The sequence below is a fragment of the Orcinus orca genome, chromosome 13 (genome assembly GCF_937001465.1).
Source record: "Orcinus orca chromosome 13, mOrcOrc1.1, whole genome shotgun sequence".
NCBI lineage: Eukaryota > Metazoa > Chordata > Mammalia > Artiodactyla > Delphinidae > Orcinus > Orcinus orca.
Genome location: NC_064571.1, coordinates 52805757 through 52825882, shown reverse-complemented (window position 1 = coordinate 52825882; position 20126 = coordinate 52805757). Strand labels below are relative to the sequence as shown.

General features: G+C 51.3%; 1 protein-coding gene across 1 annotated transcript in view; it reads right to left on the bottom strand.

Moving 5' to 3' along the window:
* The window catches only part of KCNK12 (potassium two pore domain channel subfamily K member 12), a 53051-nt gene extending 33201 nt beyond the window's left edge, over positions 1-19850 (bottom strand). Inside the window, exon 1 of the mRNA XM_004264975.4 lies at positions 18175-19850. Coding sequence (XP_004265023.1) covers positions 18175-18565 — 391 coding nt within the window. The 5' untranslated portion in view covers positions 18566-19850. The remainder of the gene's footprint in view (positions 1-18174) is intronic.
* Between the last annotated feature and the right edge of the window lie 276 nt (positions 19851-20126).

Genomic DNA, 20126 nt, shown 5'->3' with positions numbered 1-20126 from the left:
TATCGGTGGTCTAACATATGTGTAACTGGAGTCCGAACAAGAGATGGTGAGGGGTAAAAAAAAAAAAAGACTATTTGAAGAAATAATGGTCAAAATTTTTTCAAAGTTAATAAAATTTATAAACACACAGCTCCAAGAAGTTCAATTAGCCCCAAGTAGGATAAACACATGCACAAAAACTGTACTGAGGCACATCAAAATCAAATTGCCGAGGGAACTACCTGGAGGTCCAGTGGTTAGGACTCCACTCTTCTACCGCAAGGGGGTGCAGGTTTGATCCCTGGTTGGGGAACTAAGATCCCACAAGCCATGCTGCATGGCTAAATAAATGAATAAATATTTTTAAAAGGAAAAAAAACAAACAAAAAAACCCCAAACCAGATTGCTGAAAATCAGTGAATGAAGAGAAAATCTTAAAAGCAGCCAGAGGAAAAAAGGCATGTTACTTAACGTAAACAAAGATAAAAATCACAGACTTCTTGTCAGAAACTGTGCAAGCCAGGAAACAACCTTCTAAATGCTGTAATTAAAACAAAAAAACAAGGGACATCCCTGGCAGTCCAGTGGTTAAGACTCCGTGCTTTCACTGCAGGGGGCATGGTTTGATCCCTGGTCGGGGAACTAAGATCCTGCATGCCATGCAGCACGGCCAAAAAAACCCCAAAACAAAACAAAAAAAACAAAACAGCCATTCCACCTAGATTTCTATACCCAGTGAATATATGTTTTCTGAAAGATATTCTGAAAGATCTAATCACTTTTCTCTGACACTGCTCATCACACTCTTGTCCAAGTCACCATGATGTCTCACCTGAAATATTTCAAGCCTCCTAACTTGTTTACATGCTTCTACACTTGCTCCCCTACACATATAAGGTCATCTTACTCCTCTTCTCACAACCTTCTAATGGCTCCCATTTTACTCAGAGTAAAATCTGAAGGCCTGGCCATGGACCACAGACCCTACGTGATGTAGTCCTTGACTATTGTTCTGACTTCACATTCTAACACTCTCCCACTTGACCTTCCTTCAAACACTACTCCAGCCACACTGGACTCCTTGCTGCTCCTCCAGTAAACCATGCAAGCTCCTACTTAAGGACCTTGCACTTGCTGGAATACTCTTCCTCCAAGGAGCCACATGGCTTGCTCCCTTGCTTCACTCCATGTCTTTGCTCAAGAGTCATGTCATCAGAGACCCTTTTAGATTACCCTATCAAAAAAAGCACCCCGTCTTCCATCACTCTTCATTCTGTTACCTTTTTCTTTCAGTAGCATTTATCACTGTCTGACACTTATTTGTTGACTGACTGCCTTCCCCAACTACAATGTTAGCTCCATATAGCAGGGACTTTGTCTACTTATTCACTGTTGTACACAAAATGTGAAATCAGTGACACACACATATACACACACGCACTGCAGCCATACCTCAAGTTTGTTCTAGACTCCTTGATGCATAAAAACATTTTGGTGCCAGTTCAGGGGAAGGCAAGCCACGGGTTGAAAGTTCAACTCTAACCACAGGCTGCCCTGCACATAGCTCAAAGGGGCTGGGAGGAGCTCTAAATGACATGTGTGTCACTTCAGTAGCACCACTCTGTGGCTGGAAACCCTGGAAAAAGTACAAGGGAGAACAGCCAGGGCCTTGCAGATGCTGGCTCATTCATTCACACAGAGAATTGGGCCTCTCTCTGCTGGGTCTGCATCAGCTCTTTCCTCTCTGCTCAGCCCTGGGGCGAGGGGAGGGTCAGGAGCTGGGATAGATTTAATCAGAGTACTCAGCACCAAGTTGAAGCTAGAGTGCCCTTCGGCCATAAACAGCTATAAAAGAAGAAACAGTTTTATGGAAAACATTAAAAAAGATATAAACCAGGGATTTAGAAGAAGGTGAAGGTGATTTCTAGGGACAAAGACGACATGAATTAAGGTCATTGCTACACCCCAACCTCCACTGCATTCAGGCCATCCTCCCCCAGTGTCTTTCTCACCTGCGGAGCACAGGGGGCTGCCCTCAGCAACCTCTGAGCAGGGAGGGGAGGGCTTCCCTGCTGAACCCAGCTTTAGAGGAGGGGCTTTCTCCCCAGCCTCAGCCTGACTTCACTTCCCACCTCCTGTGCACCTGCAGCATCCTCATCCCCCTTCCTCCCATCATTAGACGTGCACACAAATCTCTGGACGCATCATAGAGATGCCCAGGCCCATGGTCAGCCCCTTTCCCTGTATCTTCGTGTGTGATCTTGATGTCAGGAAATGGGGGAGGAACAGAGAGTGAGAACCAAGATTAGTGGGGGTCATATTGAGTCATGTTGAGCGCTGGTCACTAGATCCTGCCGTTCGGCTCCTGAGAACATCTCTCGTACCTTCTCTTCTCCTTTCCAAAGGCCACAGGATCCCCGGCCCCTATCCCTAGCCCTCTCCACCCAAATCACTCTGCACACAAATATTCAGCATAAACACACGTAAACAAAACAACAAACATTCACTGACCCTTGGCCTATTATGTGGGGTCCTCCCCACAGCCCCATGAGGCAGACATCATTGCGAGAAAGATTTGTACACGGCTGCTAAGTCAAGTGTGCCAAATTCTGCTCTTTGTTCAAAGTGTCTACACCACTGGCTGTAAAATTAGAGCTGTCAAATACCATGAGCTGCTCAGAGCTCATGAAGAAACAGTATGCATTGGCAATCTTTTGAATGAGTTTGGAATCACACAGCGGTTCAGAGATGCTGTTACAAACTCAAGGATTTGCCACCTGTAGAGATACATAAGCTCCCCATAAAATGAAGGGGGACAGCTCGTAGTGGGTTGATTTAAATGTTCAAAGTGAACAGCCAAAACAGGGGACTTCAAATTAGCTGGTTGTTTCCAGGCAGTCTAGAGGCCGGCAATTTACGCTAACTAGATTGCCTGATTTAATGGCATAACTGTATAGTGACTAATCAGCCAGAATCCTCTTCTCAGACACTTAGCATCGTCAAGAACATGTAATGGCTCCTTATTGCTCCCCAGGCCAAGTCTAAGACGTTTCTGCCCAGCTTTCAAGACCCTCTGATATAACCTAAACCTATTAAAGCAGTTTTACCTGTTGTTGGTCCTAAGGCAGGCTGGTCCTGACCTCACTCACACTGCTCCCCCAGGCCTACCCTGCAACCTGAGAGGTGGCCTCAGACACGCTGGAATGAGCAAAGGATTTGGGGTCCAGCTTTACCGCTCACTGTGTGACCACAGCCAAATTATTAATAAAAACACTAGCTCATATTAGAGCGCTTATTAAATGCCATGGCCAGATGAAGCGCCTACATCCATGGTCTCGTACAATTCTCCCAACAACCGTGTGAGATAGGCACAGCTTTATTCCCATTTTATAGATGTTAAAACAGAAGTTTGGAAGTTTGTTCATTTGTTCAACAAACACCAAGTGCTGTGCTGTGCGCTGGGAATATAACAGTGGGTAAGGAGACGAGACCCCTGTTCTCGTGGAGCAGGGAGTGGCTAGAGGTCAGGCAACAAACAAGTAAATACAGGAACTGGATGATTTAGGAATGTGGTACATGCTCTAATAAGACCGTAGTGTGATGGACAGAGGCTGGGGGTGAGTGGGGGACACTATTATAGTCAGGTAGTTAAAGAAGGCTCCTCAAGGGGTGACATTTTAGTTTTAGATATTGAGGCTTGAATGTGGTTGAGAAGTCAGCCATACCAAGACCCAGGGAGCTGGACTCCCAGGAGCAGGAACAGCAAATGCAAATGCCCTGAGGTCTAATAAGTCCAGTCTGGACACCATAATGAGTTGAGCAAAGGGGAGAGCAGTACCAGTGAGGCTGAGAGGAGGCAGGGCCGGGTCACACAGGGCCTTGCATGTCCTGGTGAGGAGTCAGATTTCCTGCAATGGGGAATCACTGGCGGGTTTCAAATAAGGGAAGAGCTTGACTGATGTATACTTTTAACGGCCTCTTTGGCTGCTGTGTGGAGAAGAGGTTGTCAAGAAGCAGAAAGGAAGCTGGAGGATTGGTTAGGAGACTGATTTAGTTGCCCCAGCAACATACAGTGGTTGTGATCAGAGTAGACCAGTAGTGATGGGCACAGAGACAGGGGATGAAATTGGAATGTATTTTACAGATTGAGCTGACAGGATTTGATGATGAATATGGAAAATTAGAGAGAAAGAGGCGTCAGGACAGCTCTTCCTGATGGTACCATTTATTGAGGTGAGGAAGACTGGAATAAAGCAGAAATCAACAGTTCTAGTTTGGTCTTTTTTAAGTTTTAATACATATTAGACTTCCACGTGGAAATGTCAAGCTGGCCCTTGGACCTGTGGTCTTGAAGCATAGTGTGGAAGATTGGGGTTATTCTTCTGGAAGTCATCAGCAGATAGGTGGGCTTTAAAGCCATGGGGTGTGAAGGGGATCAGAGGATGTGACCCCAAAATATGCAACTTGGGCATAAGGATTATTTTGAGCTGGAGGCCATAGAGAAACAGCAGACTCAGGAAAAGCTCTCTAACCTTCCCCTATCTGCCCAAAGGTAGGGTATAAATTTTCCTTCGTGAAGGTGTCCCCCCCCTCCTCAACTATACCAGGAAAGAAGAACAACTCTTAATAACCAGAGACACTTCTCACCCCAAGACTGCACAAATTGGAGTCTGCACAACAAACCTTACTAAAATAACCCTTACCTTCCTTTCCCCCATATATTTACCTTCTCACAAGTTACCACTCCTAGAAGCCCAGACCCTTTTGCCTTTGCCTTATCACTTCTCCACAATTTACTGCTCTTTGTTAAAATGGTATATAAGCCTCAGGCTTAACTGCTTCTTTGGATCTCAGTTCTTTTCTATGAAGCCCTCCATATGCATACATCATAAGACTTTTCTCATGTTAATCTGTCTTTTGTCAGTTTAATTTGCAGTACTCCAGGTATAAAACCTAAGGGCATAGAGGAAAAAAGCTTGCTTCCCCTACAGGTTAAGTGACATTGTCTGGAGAGAGAATCCAGGGAGAAAGGTCTAAGGACTGAATGTGGGGTCCTCTAACAATGAGAGATCACACAAAGGAGGGGATTCAGTGAAGGAGACAGGATAGCAGCCAGTGAGGGTCAAGGAGAGCACGATGTCTCAGAAGCCGAGAGAAAAGAGGATTTCAAGGAGGAATGGCCAGTGGTGTCAACTATTGCCGAGTGGCTGAGTAAGATGAAGACAGGGAAGTCATCACTGGATTAGCAGAAAGGAGGCCATGGGGGATCTTATAAGAGCAGACTCAGTGGAAATATGGGGTAGATTCTGGATCGATGTGGATCCAGGGAGGAAGGGAGATGTTCACTACTCTTTGGAGAAGCTTTCCCGTAAAGAGGAGCAGAGAAATGGGGAGGTAGCTGGAAGGTGATGCAGGGGTCAAGGGAGGGGTCTATTAAGAAGGAAGACAAGACAGCATTTTTGCATGCCAATGGAGGACACACTGACCATGTATGGGGCCGGTCATGGCAGAAACAAGTCTTTGAGAAAGTTGGAGGGGATGAGACCCAGTGAAGCAGGCATTTGAAAGTGGACCATCTGTCTGCTATCATAAGGAAGAAGCAGCTCCACATGAATGATGAATGGATTAGCGGTTGTAAAGATGAGAGTCCCTGTCTGATGACTTGTATTTTCTCAGGGAAGTGTGAGCAGAGAGTGAGGGCTATGGGAGGCTGGAGGTGGGAAGAAGAGGGATAAGTGGTGAACTGACACAACAGGAAGGTAGTAGGAGGGTCTGCCAGCATGCAGTGTCCGGCTGGTCCCCAGGGTCACTAATTTAAAGTTGGACCAGTCAGCATGTTTGCATGGTTTTCTCCAGCCATGTGTAGCGGCTTGGGTACAGGTAAGGAATAGGTGGAAAGCTGGCATTTTGATGGTACCAAGTTGGAGACAGGGACACAATGCAGGGAGAAAGAGAGAGGCAAGGAAGTTAAGGGTGCTTGCAGAGGGAGCACCTCTGAATCTAAGTTGGATTAGAGAAGAAATGAGGGCCCAGAAAAGATGATGGAAACATAGTAGGGGACTGCCCGTTTGGGGCCCAAGGAATACTATATTGGGGCAACAGTGGATGAGAGCTGGAAGGATGGGAGGTGGTGATCAGAAGGTGAGCTTTGAAGGCAGTTCAGTTCACTGGTCGTAGCAAGGACATGGGTAGAACAGAGTACCTGCCAGAGTGGGACAGAGAAAAACATTGCTGTAGGTGAGATGGTCAAGGAATGTGAGGCCCAGGTCTTGGAAGGATCATGCCTGGGAGACCGGAGAGGAAGGCAGTGAGCCAGACTTGTTCAGTGAATGAGGAGGAGATGTTCCCTGGCAACCCCACCAGTGAATGACAGAGCTGAAATCCTAACCCAGGCCAGGGCCCTCAGCACCTGCGCCTAGCCACTACACTGCACTGCAAACCGTCTCTTGGTGTTGCAGATATCTTCATTCTTAACATGGAGACACGTACAATGCCCACCTGCCTGACTGAACAATGCACATCGAGGAGGTTTATAAGGCACTTTGCGTCCGTTGGGCATATGCTCCGTCGGCTGGACGGCTCCAGTGGACCTGGGCAGCTCGTCAGTACAAGACACACTACCCGCATTAGCTCTTGAGACACACACTTCTGAATTGCCCACTGGGTCACGTGTATTGCTCACTAATTCGACCAGAAGCCCTTGACTTTAGCCACTGGGCTGCCTCAGGGATTTGGGGTTTGTGTGAAGGTGGCAATGGCAGTAAAGGGGACTTGGTGTGGCTCTGGGTTCCTGACATACTGGCTGCACGTTGCATCTCACTGTAAATGCACTGGTGTGCCTCGAGAAGCCCCGGAGTGAAGACCTTTGCAAATTGAAGCTTTCTTTTACAAAGTGAATCATCGTCTGATTTGTAAGTGGAGATTTTCGTATTTTACTTTTCCTTCAACTGGTGCCTAGGTAGAGTTGAGAATCTTGGAAACGGCCAATTATTCAAATTTATGTTCTTTCCACAAATATTCGTGGAGCCCCTCCCATGTGCCAAGCCTGGTGCTAGGCACTGGGTGATGGAGCAGAGAACAGGAGAGACAGGCTCCTGGGTGCTGGGGGGATCAGGCCCCGCAGTTTCACTCAACGTGGGGAGAGTTTTGTGTTTTCCTTTCCCTCTCCGGCCTGGGCTGTCCCTGAAGCTTCTCTGGCAGGTCCTGGTGTGAGCAGCTCACCACGAGGTGCTCAGAATTCCGCACACTTGGCAGCAAGGGAATGAGGTCGTGGCCATTTGGAAAGCATTAGGGAAGAGTCACGCGGAGTGCGATTTGGGGCTTGTGTTTATCTCAACTGTAACTTTCCAGAAAGCTGGGACACCCCATTCCAATAAAAGCTTCCCCAAGTATTTTTAGAGGCATTGTGATGGTGCTGGGCTGTGTGGATAGGGGTGGTTTTCCGGATTTGTGGAATTGCATTTAGTTACTGATAACACTTCTGTCCAATTTGTGAGCCAACATCTGGTTTCTAAGGGGTGTGCCATGGGCCGGTGATGGAAAAGGTAGAACTATTGAGCCGAGAGGCAGAACTCAGCAGGGCTTCCTTGTGGCTGGAAGCTGCGGCCAAGGCCAGGGCCAGATGGGGCATCTGGGTTGGTGGGAGAGCTGGGGCCAAGAAGCCTGGCCTCCTTGTTCAGAATTGAACTTTTCCCACCACTCCTGGGGCCCTGGGGGCTGAGGCTCAGAACTGTCTGGTTTGGTATCAATCCAGTGATCCTGCCGGGCCCCAGGCAGGGTAGGACAAGGACCCAGCTGACTCAGAGAGCCACGGAGACAGCACTGTCCGCCAGGGGAGCCCCAGCCAGAATGAGCTAGCTGTCTCCTGCACACCTGCCAGGCGGGGAGGGAGACGGGGGTGCTGGGAGGTTCCTGGAGCCCAGCCTGGGCCCAGGTTTTTCTACTCTCTTTTTATTATTTCCAGCAGTCCAAGGTTTTCAGTTACTCACACTCATTTATTCATTCCATCCATTCAACATTGATTAATCACCTACTTTGTGCCAAGCACTCTGCTCCATGATTTGCAGAAACTACCTCTTTGCTTTTCAATGATCCCCATCTCCAGACACGGTGCCCACTTTACAGTAGTCATCCAATGCATGGCTGCTGCCATATGGCTATTACTGTCATTAACTGTAGCAGTGACAAGCACTACTAAGACAGAGCTCCTGACCTGGAGGAAGGAGAAAGGATACCTACGATGTTCTGGGTCCGGTGCCAGCCTTTACCATACCTTACCCCACCGAACAGAGGCTGGTATTATTGCCAGGGAAACTGGCATAGAAAGAGGTAATGACCACGCGTCTGGGGGCAGTGAGAGGGGCTCCAAGAAGGTCCCGCTTTAGTGGCCTCGTTTGAGCTGCGCCTTGAAGTCCAAGTTCACTTGGTGGAAAATGGAGAGAAAGGGGAAAACATTCCCGGTGGAGAAAACAGCCTGAGCGATGGCCTGGAGGCGGAATGTGCCTGGGGTTCAGGGTGGGGTGCAGGAGGGATGGCCAGAAGTTAAGAGTGGCTAGAGCTGGGGAGGCACCAGCAGGTGCTTGGTTTCATGCCTTCCCTCAATGTCTGGGTGGGTTTGCCTCCAGGACATGACCTTGGACAGTCCTGAGCTGGCCGTGTGCCCAGACGTTCCTGGCTGATGTGCTCAAGTGCGGACCTTCCGGTTATTTGCTTTTCTGGTCCCGCCGCTCTGTGGCCACTGCTGCTATCCCAGGTGCAAGGCTGAGGGCCCTCAGCTCATGAGGTCCTTTCTCTGGGCAAGAGCTTGGTGTAGTTGGCCCCCAAAGTTCCCATCAACGGCTCCCAGAGTTATAGTGAGCTCTGCGTGAAGCACCATGCTTTGCCTGCCTGCAGCCTCCCTCAAAAAGGGCGCAGCGTTGTGAGGATGGAAAGCTCAGTGTAGCCATTGGGGCTACAAGGAGCATAGCACAGCCAAATCCAAACCCCTAAACTGTGCTTGAGCCCTTGCTGGCACCACCTCATATTCACCTCTTCTGCCCCCACCGCCCCCGGACCCCAGACTGGGCTGTGACTCTTCTCTCTCTGTGGTCGTGCATGGCTCAGGGGCAACAGAAAGGATGCTATACAGTCAGGAGGCCTGAATCCTCTATCCTGCCATTGACTCCCTGCTGTGTGAACCCAGGCAAATCGCTTAACCTCTCTGAGCCTGTCTCTTCGTCTGTGAAATGAGATAATAGCATCCTCTTTGCTGTCCTAGGCTTTGGGGGAGGTTCCTGAATAAACATGGGTAAAAACACAGTGAACGGGCAAGCACGACGTGTGTGTGTGTGGGGGGGGGGTGGTGACAATCAGTGAGACCAGCGATGTTGCGGTTACCCTCTTTCTCCCCGGAACAAAGGCCCTGGCTGCTGGCATGGTGGAGTCTGGAGAGGGAAGATGCTGGCAGGCCCGGCAGCCTCCCCTGTCCTGCCCTAGGACAGGGAATGCTTTTTCTACCCAGCAGGGGAGCTGAGTAGCCCCAGGGTGAAGGGTACAGAGTAAGGTTTGGGCCTGGGGACCTGAAGCAGCACCCTGGCTCCCACCCAAAGTGGGGCTGTTCACCTCGGTGCCGTCCTGCAGCCTCCTCCACCCGCAGTCCCAACACCAGAGTCGCCTCAGAGAAGCGTAGCGAGGCCTGGCCTCAGCCCCATCTGGCCTCTCTGCTGGTCTCAGCTCCATGACCTCCCCCTAAGCCCAAGCACTGCCAGGAGGCCTCAGCCCACTAAACCAGGATGGTGGGCAGGGGTGTGGCTCCCCAGGGCTCTGCTCTGGGGGTGAGAAGCAGAGACGTACCGGGGGACAATGGTCTAAACCACCGCTCAGTCACTTGTTCAGTTATTCACCAAACAGCTTCTTTAAAAAGATCAAAGAGCACACACGTGAGGAATTATTAAGACATTCTAGTTGAGGAACCAAAGAAAATGCATTTTAAAAAGCACCCTCCCAGGCCAGTTATGTAACGGCGCAGGACAGCAACATGCCCCAGAGACAGCGGCCGATGAGAGGGCGGCAGATGCCACAGTGCAGGGGCGGCTGAGACCCAGAGGGCTGTACGCAGAGTGCTGGGTCGGCGATGAACTGGGCCTCGGTTTCCCCCCGTGCAGGGTGGCAGCCCAGGGCTCACCCAGGAGACCTGCCCAGTTCTGAGGAGCTGATGCTTTCCAAGGGTTTGCCAGGCACTGCACACGTGGATTAGCTCATTCAACCCTTGGAGGTGCCCGTGGGGTAGGGAACATTGTTATCCTCACTTTACAGAGGAGGGAACTGAGGTAAGAAGAGGCACATCCTCTCACTGGGAGCACATGGCTTGTCAGTGGCAGAACTGGGACTGGGACCCAGTCTGCAGAGTTGGTGCATTTAGTCTGCACTAAACTGCACCAGAGGATGTGAGCGAATAGCCTTCCCAGATAGGAGAACATCAGAGCTGGAAGGGACCCACGTGACCCCGGCACTCCCTACTTTTAGGAATGAAGCCACTGAGGCCCTGCGTGGTGTCGTGTCCTGCCCACAGCCGTGCAGCCAGTGAGGGGCAGAGTGGGTCCAAGCTGCCAGTTCCTGACTCACTGCTGCTTCTCTCTTCCCATGCTATGCCCAGTGCAGTCTGGGAACCAAGAATATGGGCGTCACTGGGAGCTAATGAGGAATGCAGTCTCAGGTCCCACCCAGACCTACTGAACAGAAAGTGCTCTTGCACTTTGACGAGAGCCTGGTGATTTGCATGCACTTTACTGATTGAGAGGCACTGCTCTATGCTACCCTGCCTTCCTGGTCGGCAATATCTGTTACTGTGAGAATAATGACATTGTATCCAGACACTGTAAAACTTCAAATTGCAAGATACCGGAAGCTCCATCCTGGAGTCACCTGGGATCTGGCGGAAGTGACAGAGTGGGTGCCCCAGAGCTTAATCCTCCACAGGGCCCTGCACACCCATCCTGCTAGTGAGCTTGGGAGCTTAGTCCTGAGCTGGGCTTGCCCGAGCCCAGGGAGGAGGTGACACTCACAGATGGTCCAGAGCATCGTCACCAGAGCCACTGGCTGCTACGGTCCCCCAAGAATTAGAGCTGGCGGTTGGCTAGGGAATGGCCTGGTTTAGGACAGAACTTCCTGGGGCCAGAGCCTGACAGCCGTGGTGGCAGCTGCCTAGAGCTGGCTTGGGGTGAGCCGGGGGGCCTCGGTTCTCTCTCACTCTCTACCAGCACCTCTCCTGTACCGTCTCAGTCCCATGGAAAGTCCTTTGTCCTCAGAGCCTCAAGACCCTATGCCTCCCCAAACTTCACCTCGTAGAAACCCTGCCACTGACCCCAGGTGAGATCAGAGCCTGAGACTGCCCAGCACGCCCACCTCAGCCCCACATTCTGGTTGGCTGGCTGGCAGCCCCTGGCCAAGCCCTGGATCCTGGGAAGGTCAGTGGAGCTGGGCAGAAGCAAGGGGAGGGCTAGGAGACTAGGGAAGACCCTGGGCTGGGGCTGTGAACAGAAACACAGTGGCTTTTTGCTCCGTCTCACCTCCTCTGAATCTGAGGCCACCACGCAAGGGCACGGAGAGTCCCACTGTAGCTGACGGGGGTGGGAGCCCTGAACTCCACCTTCGAACACAGACCTAAGGCTCCCCCACAGCCTTCAGATGCAGCAGGAGCTTCTCCCTGGAGGACCCTCCAAGGCACTCGACTTACTTTGCTGCTCCTCAGATGCCCTACCCGCCTCCCTCCAAGCTCTTCCCCTTTGTCTTTGATGTACTGTTCAACTTTCACCCCTTCTGGGAAGACTGGTATCTGCTCAGAAGAGCCATGGCGGGATCTGGTTCTGTACTTGTCCCATCATTTGCAGGGTGTGTGTGTGTGTGTGTGTGTGTGTGTGTGTGTGTGTGTGTGTGTGTGTGTGTGTGTGTGTGTGTGTGTGTGAGAGAGAGAGAAAGAGAGAGAGAGAGAGAGAGAGGGAGAGAGACAGACAGAGACAGACAGAGAGATCTTCAGCAGTATTCAGGAAACTTTTCCAAGGCGGCATGAGAGCTCAAGGACCTCAGAGTCCACATAGGCAGGTCCTGGGTCAGCACCAGCTCTCAGCAAATGCCCCTCTGACTTGCTGTGCAACCTTGAACACCCTCTCTCCTTCTCTGAACCTACGTAAAATGAGGAACAAGGCTAACTTAACCCTCTTCAGGTTGGTCTTGGAGGAGCACCAGGGCTCCTCAGAGAAGCTTTCAGGGAGTACCTGGCACCTAAGGGGAGGCCTGACGGGTGGGGCTCCAGCTCCCCTGTTTTCTGTAACAGGCTGCTTGTTGGCTTTTGTTGACAAAATGGTATAAATGCCTGGGGAAAGTTCTGGAGATTTCTATGGTGCTTTCCAGCTGGAATACTCTAGAGGTAGGTGTCTGCTCCATGTGGCACAATTCTGGGCCAGTCCAGGCTGGGGTCCTTGGGCACAGTCAGGACCAAAGGGAAGAACCCTCTCCCTCAACTGGCTTGGCCCAGGAGTGGTGGCAGACATCCCGGGAATGCAGGGGACAGGAAGGAAGAAGGTCCAGGTACCCCGTCTCTGTCTTTGATGGCCGGGCAGCTGCTCCTGTTCTCCTTCCTGCCCTTCTCCACCCACCCAGAATGTCCCAGAGGAAGTGGCTCTCATTAAAGCAAGGGAGGCTGAAGATGCTTTAGTCACTGACTTGTTCAGGGGTCAGCTCAGCTCCTGGGAGTGAGTGCAATCCTGGAGTAAACCAAGTGAATCTGTGGCCTGTTTCCATGGGGCAATTTGCTGGGTAACTGTCCAGTCTCTTCTAGGCTTTGTAGAGGTTGTAGGCTCAGCTCAGGAGAGATGAGACAGTCCTTCACTCCAGAGGGACTGGCCCCAGGAGCCATGAAGATGGTAGTGTGCCCTGACTATCAATTTCACTGCTGGGAATTCAACTGAAGGAGATATTGCATAAAGAAAAGGCCATCTTCATAAAGATGATGACTGTGGCATTACTCACAACAGCCCCCAAATTGGGAACCACACCCAGCTACACAGCAATAGGGGTAGTAAATTACAGAACATCAGTTACATAGAATATTACGCACCCATTAAACTTAGTATGTAGAAACATGGAAACAACACTGATAAAAAAATGTTACCAAAAGCAGCTCAGCACTTGTCAAGTAGTTCCCTTTCCTTTTCCTACAAAAGGTGACAAAGAACTGCAGGGGAACTTGCAAAAATGAAAACAGTTATGTTAGGGCAGAGTATTAGGAGTTATTATAATTATTGACTATTTACAATGTGCTGGGTTCAGTGCTGGGTGCTGAGGACAGAGCAGTGAATTAGAATGTATTTCCTTGCTCTCCATCTACAGCTTCAAATCTAATGATGGATTTTTTTTCCCCTAAATGTCCTTCAGAGTTGCCATAGCATCATCTTCCAATAACAAATAGCTGATGAGAGAAATAAGAGAGGAAAGGTACTCCTCTCCTTCTGGGTAATGTATTTCATTCCCGGCATCAGAGCCGCCTCCAGCTGGATTACATACATGTCAGAAGAAAACCGAGTGTAAATGTGGTAGTGACATTTCGGACTCATAATGTCTTAGTTTCCTTTGAAGCAAAAACATTTTAAAAACTCCATGTTAAAAAAGAAGTAAAAAGTTAGGACTTGAATAATTAAGTATGCCTAATTCTGAAAGTAGCAAGCTAAATTATGCAGTGCCAAAAGTGACATCTCTTATACCTACACCATCCCGGCTACAGCGGCATGGTTTTAGCTTTATAGCTAAAATATGCTGCCAGAAAACCTAATAAAAGGAAGCAAAAATATTTCTGTTTATATCAAGCTGCCATTTGAGAGAGACTTTGAAATATGTTCTTCTCTATGTGTAAATCTGACAGCAGTTGCATAATTAAAACCCCAGTGGAGAGTTTCCTTTTAATCTTTTCAAAGTAAACCAATAAAACATCCTTTAGGATGTGAAATGATGGATTAATACTCTTTGGATTGCTTGAATATCTTTGAGCTAGGGCCTGACTCCAAGAATACTATTTAGTACTAAAAGAACACCAGCCAGTGTCTTTCTCTTTAGGAGTTCATGTGATCACGGGAGATGCAGATGACATGCCAAAGGCGACACATGCATGGTTATGAGTTCTGCTTGTCTTGGATTTTGTTAAATGGAGGGATGAATAAATGGATGTATTTACATTAAAACAAACTTGATTTCAATCCCCTGGGAATATGTCATAGAGCATAAATGGCAGAAATAATAACTGCCCAGGATTTCAGTTCAGTGTAAGGAATCAATATGAATAATTTAGACCACAAAGTGGATTTTCATTTTGCTTAAGCTATTCAGACTGACTTTCTATTCAGCCTCAACTACCACTGAACAGCCACTGGCAAATCTTCCCACTGGGTCTATGTTGTATGGACAGTTGCAAATTACCTAGCTCCGGATATGGGCCTTGTTCAAGCCAAATGTCAGGACAAGTATTCTACCTCATCATGGTGTTTCATCTAACATGAGTACACACAACCACACCTGAATTTTTCTTCTGTGTCTCCCTCTAGCTGAAGGCCCATTCCTGCCCCTTCTTCCCCTCCCCTACACACACACACACACACACACACACACACACACACACACACACACACACACGTGCAAGAGAAGGCAGAGAGAAAGTGGCTGCTGTCCTTGGACCAGAATTTACCCGAATGTCTCCTACTTGCTAGCATTTCTGTCTCTAACCTTCTTGGTACTGGCTCTTGCCTTCCCAGCTGTCTAAGACTTATCAGATGCTTCTAGTCTATCTGAGCTCTAAGATGTGTCTGATCCTTCAAGTTTTCTCTGGACTTAATCAACTGTTGGCCTGACCAACAGACCAGTCCTTTTGCTCAGCCCTGCTGTAGTGTCTGTCAGACACACACACAGATACAGATACACACACATACACAAACACACACACACACACGTTATTAAATACTTCAGCCTCAAACAGGAATGTGCCCACCAATTGTATCAATGAAACTGGTAGAATAAACACTGCATAACTTGGATTCTGGACCCAGCTGAATACGTAATTAACTGTGACCTGAGACACGTCCCTTAACACTCTGAGCCACACGGGATTGGACCAAAGGACCCCTCCTTGTTCCAATCATCATTAGTGAGGCTAGCCAAGATGTGGCGCCCATGAACACTGCAATCCAACTGCCCATGTTGGAATATGCTTCAACCTTTGTCTTGTAGAATAAGCTTTAACCTTTCAACATATTAGCACTTGGGGCCTGATATACACAATATATCATATTTATGGGATGAATGAAGAAAGGGTTTTCTACACTAAAGTCTAGATGAATCATTTAGTTGGGTCTATACAATACAAGAAAATGTCCACACTGCTGCCTGGACCATACACACTGTGATATTCAAATAAAACCGAGTGCATGCTAATTTTCCTCTTCGCTGGATGAGGTGTCAGATAGAGAATACTGACTGCCCATTTTGGATTCGGCTTTGGTTCCCTGAGCTGCAGAATCCATAAAAGCACCAGTAATAATAATTGTCTCTGAAGACTCAGGGCATTTAAGGGAAAGGAACTACATAAACAGAAGTGAAACTGACGTAGGTAGGTCTTTACTTAAATCTCATCCAAGTACATTTTGCAAGAGAAGCCTGAAATAAAAATCATGCTACTTCAGGATTCAGCAGAACTTATGTGACAGAAGTGACCAATTTGAACCACTGCCCCAGACCACGTCAGCAGGTGGATAACTGATAGAGACCCTGCTACTTGTGTGGCTTTCTTGGCACCTCTGCAAAGGGGCTAGTTCAATGCCGAGCTGTCCAGTGGCTGGTTCTGGTCCTGAGTGCAGCTCTTCTCAGAGATAAATATCTCCCTGCAGCAGATTTTGGAAACAATGTGCTGGGTCATTTGTAACATAGCCACCAGCTTCAGCATAGCCTCCTACAATGCTTGCCTGCATCCCCAAACACAAATCAAGAAAGAGAACATAGTTTCTTTCTGCTTGACTAAAGAACAGCCAATCCTGCTCGTAGATTAAGGGCTCGGGCTTGGAACAATTTACCAACACGCTGACTTGATTTTGTGCAAAGAACTGACAGAAGCTGTAGAAGCCATGGCTGGGCGGTGAATGAAGGCATTGATGGGAGCTCATCAGAAAGGCACAGAGACCACAGGTCACTGGAATGAGGCCCCATTTGGATAGACTCATGGCCTGTAGGGGAAGGGGACACTGCTCCCACCTTTCCCTTAACCTGTGGGCTCCATTAGGAAGCCAAGGTCAGAGCACACCGCTGGGAAAGAAAGGCTGTGGCTGCCCAACTTGTGCACAGGTTGCCTCTAGGTGAAAGCAACAGGGTGTGTTTACAAGAGGAAGAGCATAAATCAATAATGAGCTATGAACACATGATGTCATCTTCCAGGACTAAGCATCTTTAGTACTTTTAAAGCACTTAAAAAAAAAAAAGAAAAAAAAACTCTAGTTGCTATAGCAACTTGATGCAGCTCTTAAAAGGGGATTTTTTTTAAGGGGGTCATTTTATATCTTCAATCACCATAACAACATGATATAGCTTTTAAATGGTATTTTTATCCAATTTGTGTGTACTTTGGACTTGGGCCACATTTGCCTTTTCTATTTAAAGTCATCAGATCAAACATGACACATGAAAATTCATTGAAAGGAAGCCCTTTCGTAGACTATACATATACACTCAGAGAGCCATCTCTAGCTGCTCATATCCTGCACATGGACGCAGTCTTTCTCTCTGCCTCCCAGCAGCCACCTACAATGGCTTACGCTGGCCAGTTAGTCCATTCCCCCGTCTCTAAGCTGGCATACCAATCCAGCCCAGAACCCACCCACAGAAGGCGGGCCGGTGCAATCCCTCACCTCTCAGCCCAGTGAATCCAGTCCCCTCCTCCAAAACTACCACCGGGGGATAGTGCTTTGGGGTGACTAGAGGCATGACCAGCCAAGGGCCTTCTTCCACCCTGGGACTGGAAGCAGGAGGAGATGAGACACAAAGTCTTGCCAAAGTGAAAATCTTGTATTTATTCTGCACTCTATACAGTGACGGGAAGAGGTCTGTTTCACGTGACACCCAGGGCCCAGGGAAAGGGGGAGGGATGGGGAAAGTGGGTGAGAGGAGAATAAAGAGAGGGACAGGGTGGAGTGGGGAGCAGTGATGGCTCCACAATCTCTACAAGAGAGGCTCAGAGGAGGGGCGAAAGAAACAGGGGGGCTTCGAGGAATAGTTACACAGCATTTTTTGTACAGTTGCAAAATCATGAACTATTTTACCAAAAATAAGAGGAAGGGATGATGGAAAGTATAGAGAAACTACCCCCTGCACCCAAGCTACCCCCTTGGTGCCACTATTGGTTGGAAAAGATAGCAAGGTAACAAAGAAGAGAGGTCAAGAAATTGGAGGGGAAGCTGGAAGAGGGGAGGGGGGAAGCAAGAGGAGAAAACCAGAACCAGAGCGGCTGCAGTCCTATTCTCCAAGTCTAATGGGGTGGTGTAGACTGTAAAAAAAATAAATAAATAAATAAAAAAAAGGCGAAGGAGATCTAGGGATTCGTCTGGGGAAATGGTCGCCTTCCCCAGGGTAAAAGGGCTGGAGGACTCTGAGGGAAAACGCGTGTAAAAGAAGAAAGGAGAAGAGAAGGGAGGTAACAACGCTGTGAGTGGAGAGAGGAAGGGTTTTCCAAATCACCTGGATGAGGAAACCGAGGACTAGGGGGCGTGAGAAATAAGAAGGAAGCAGCAGGCCCCTGATACATGTTCTCCCAAGTCCTTTTTTAGAAGCCGAAACTGAGGCACAAGCGGTTAGGTCACGCAGTTGGCAAGTGCTGGAGCGCGGGCGGCCCCCCGTCTGCCCAGCGCCCGGGTGAGGGTTCTCCCCGTTTGGCCTCTTTGCCAGGCAGTCACCGCTGGGTGCGCGCCAGAGATGGGCCTCTCAGGCCACCTCCCGCGCCGAAAGCCAGTAAAGAGGGAGACCGAGCAGGAGGAGGGGGACGGGTGGGGAGGAGAGGGCGAAATGAAAGTAGGCAGCGGGGCCTCAGAAGGGAAGAGGGAGCCGAGGGACGCAGCTCGAGCCCCGAGCAGTGGAAAGGGCGGCACGTGAAAGACGCGGAGAGGAAAGTCGCCCGCTGGGCGCGCCGCTCACCTATGGTCGACACCACGGTGCCCACGAAGTAGAAGGCGCCGGGGAAGTCCCAGCGCGGGCGCAGCGCGTCGGCTCGGACGCCGGCTGCCAGCGCGGCCTCGTAGTGCCGGAGGAAGGCGCGCAGCTCCGGCTCGGCCACTCCGTGCGCCGCGCTGAAGTTGCGCAGCGTGGCGCCCCAGCGCGCCCGCGCCTCCGCCTCGCCCGGGCTCTCGAGCGCCGAGAAGACTGTGGCGCCAGCCACCAGGTAGAGGCCGATGAGCGCTGCCAGCAGCACGAAGCGACCCGTGTCCTCGTTGAGGTGCGAGCGGCGGCAGCAGCAGCAGCAGCAGGAGGGGCGCGGCAGGCGGCGGCGGCAGCGGCGGGGCGGGGGCCGGGGGCTGCGGGAGGACATGGTCCGGAGCTCAGCCCCGGGGCCGGGGCGGCGCTCGGGGCCCGGGCCGCGACATCCCCCCCGCGGGAGCAGAAACGTGAGGATGGTGACCAGGGGTCGGGGGCCGCCGCGGAGCCCCTCGCCGCCTCCTCCAGAGCCCGGACGGCGGGGCGCCTCCGCCTCCTCCTCGGCGCTCAGGCCGCACACGGGTCCCGCGGCCCTTCGGGCGCCGGAGCTGGGGCGCTCCTTTCTGCGCCCCGACGCCTGGCCGGCTGCCGCGGCTCCTCACCCACCGCCCTCGGGCGCGGGGGTCTCAAGGTAGGCCCCTGCCGCCTTGTGGCCGGCGTCCACGGGGCCCCGGGCCTCATACTCCTCTCCAGACAGGCCGCGGGCTGCGGGCGGGGCGGGCTGTAGAGCCCGGGCGCCTAGGACAGGGACGGGAGAGCAGGGCACGAAGAGAGACCCCGGGCGCGTCCCATGAGACGTCCCCGGCTCAGCGGCTCCCCAGCGCAGGCTCCGTGGGCAGTCCAGCTCCCGCCCCCGGGCTTGAGCTGGCGGCGTCGGCTTCGGAGCCTCGGAACCGAGCTGAGTCCGGGGAAGCGCTCCCTTTCCAGCTCCAGCCGGAGAGCCGCCCGGCACGGAGAGGCGGAGTCACCGGCGCCCGGGGCGGGGTGTTGGGGGGTGGGGAGTAAGGAAGGGAGAGAAGGGGTGGGGAGTTGGGCTGATGCGACGCCTCCCTGTCGTTCTGGCTGCACTAATGCGGGGCACCGAAGCAGGTGTCCGGACTGCGGTGCTGGCTACCACGCCGCCAGGGAATACCGTCCAGCCCCTCCCTGCGCTTCGGCTCCGGAATCCCTCCCTTCTGTCCAAGCCGTCGTCAAACTTTGCTCAACTTGATGTTGTCCTGTGGTCTCAGGTGCTGGAGGCCGAAAGACGGTAATGCCCTGACACTGGGCTCTCCAGCTCCAGTCCGAAGTTTAAGTTCCCTGTCGCTCGCGTCTTCTTCCTGCATCCATCCACAGCGCCAGGTCTCGGAGGGTTCCTTTGGGGAAAAGATTCCGCTTAGGAGCGGAGAAAGGGCCACTCGACTCGGGGCGACCGGAGAATGAGGGCGTCTCCTCCCCCTCCCGACCGAGCGGGTGGCCGGCGTCAGCACCGCGGACAGCGCATCGGTGCCGCAGCCGCCGGGCGGGCGGCTCTGGGGCTGTGGGGACCCGCGGCGCGGGACGAGCCGGTCACCCTGATGCGCTGTGCTTCCCCAAACCCCCGGTTTCCCTTTCTACCTCCCTTGTGTCCCCTCAACCCCTAAGGCAGGTGCGGTCGCGGAAGCGGAGAGCTGACAGGGAGGGGACGCTGCGGAATAGAGACGGGGGAGGAGTCAAGAGCGAGTAGAGGACCAAGGTGCCACGGGAGGAGGAGGCCTTCGGGCCCACCGGCTGCTGGATCTCCCTTCGTCACCCCAACCCTCTGACCCTCCGGTCCAGGGCGGGGAACGCTGGATAAGAACCTGGCTGCGGCAGGGTGGGTAGAGGAGGTGCAGGGAGAGCCCACTAGCCGCCTGCCCCGAGGCCGGCGGCGGGAA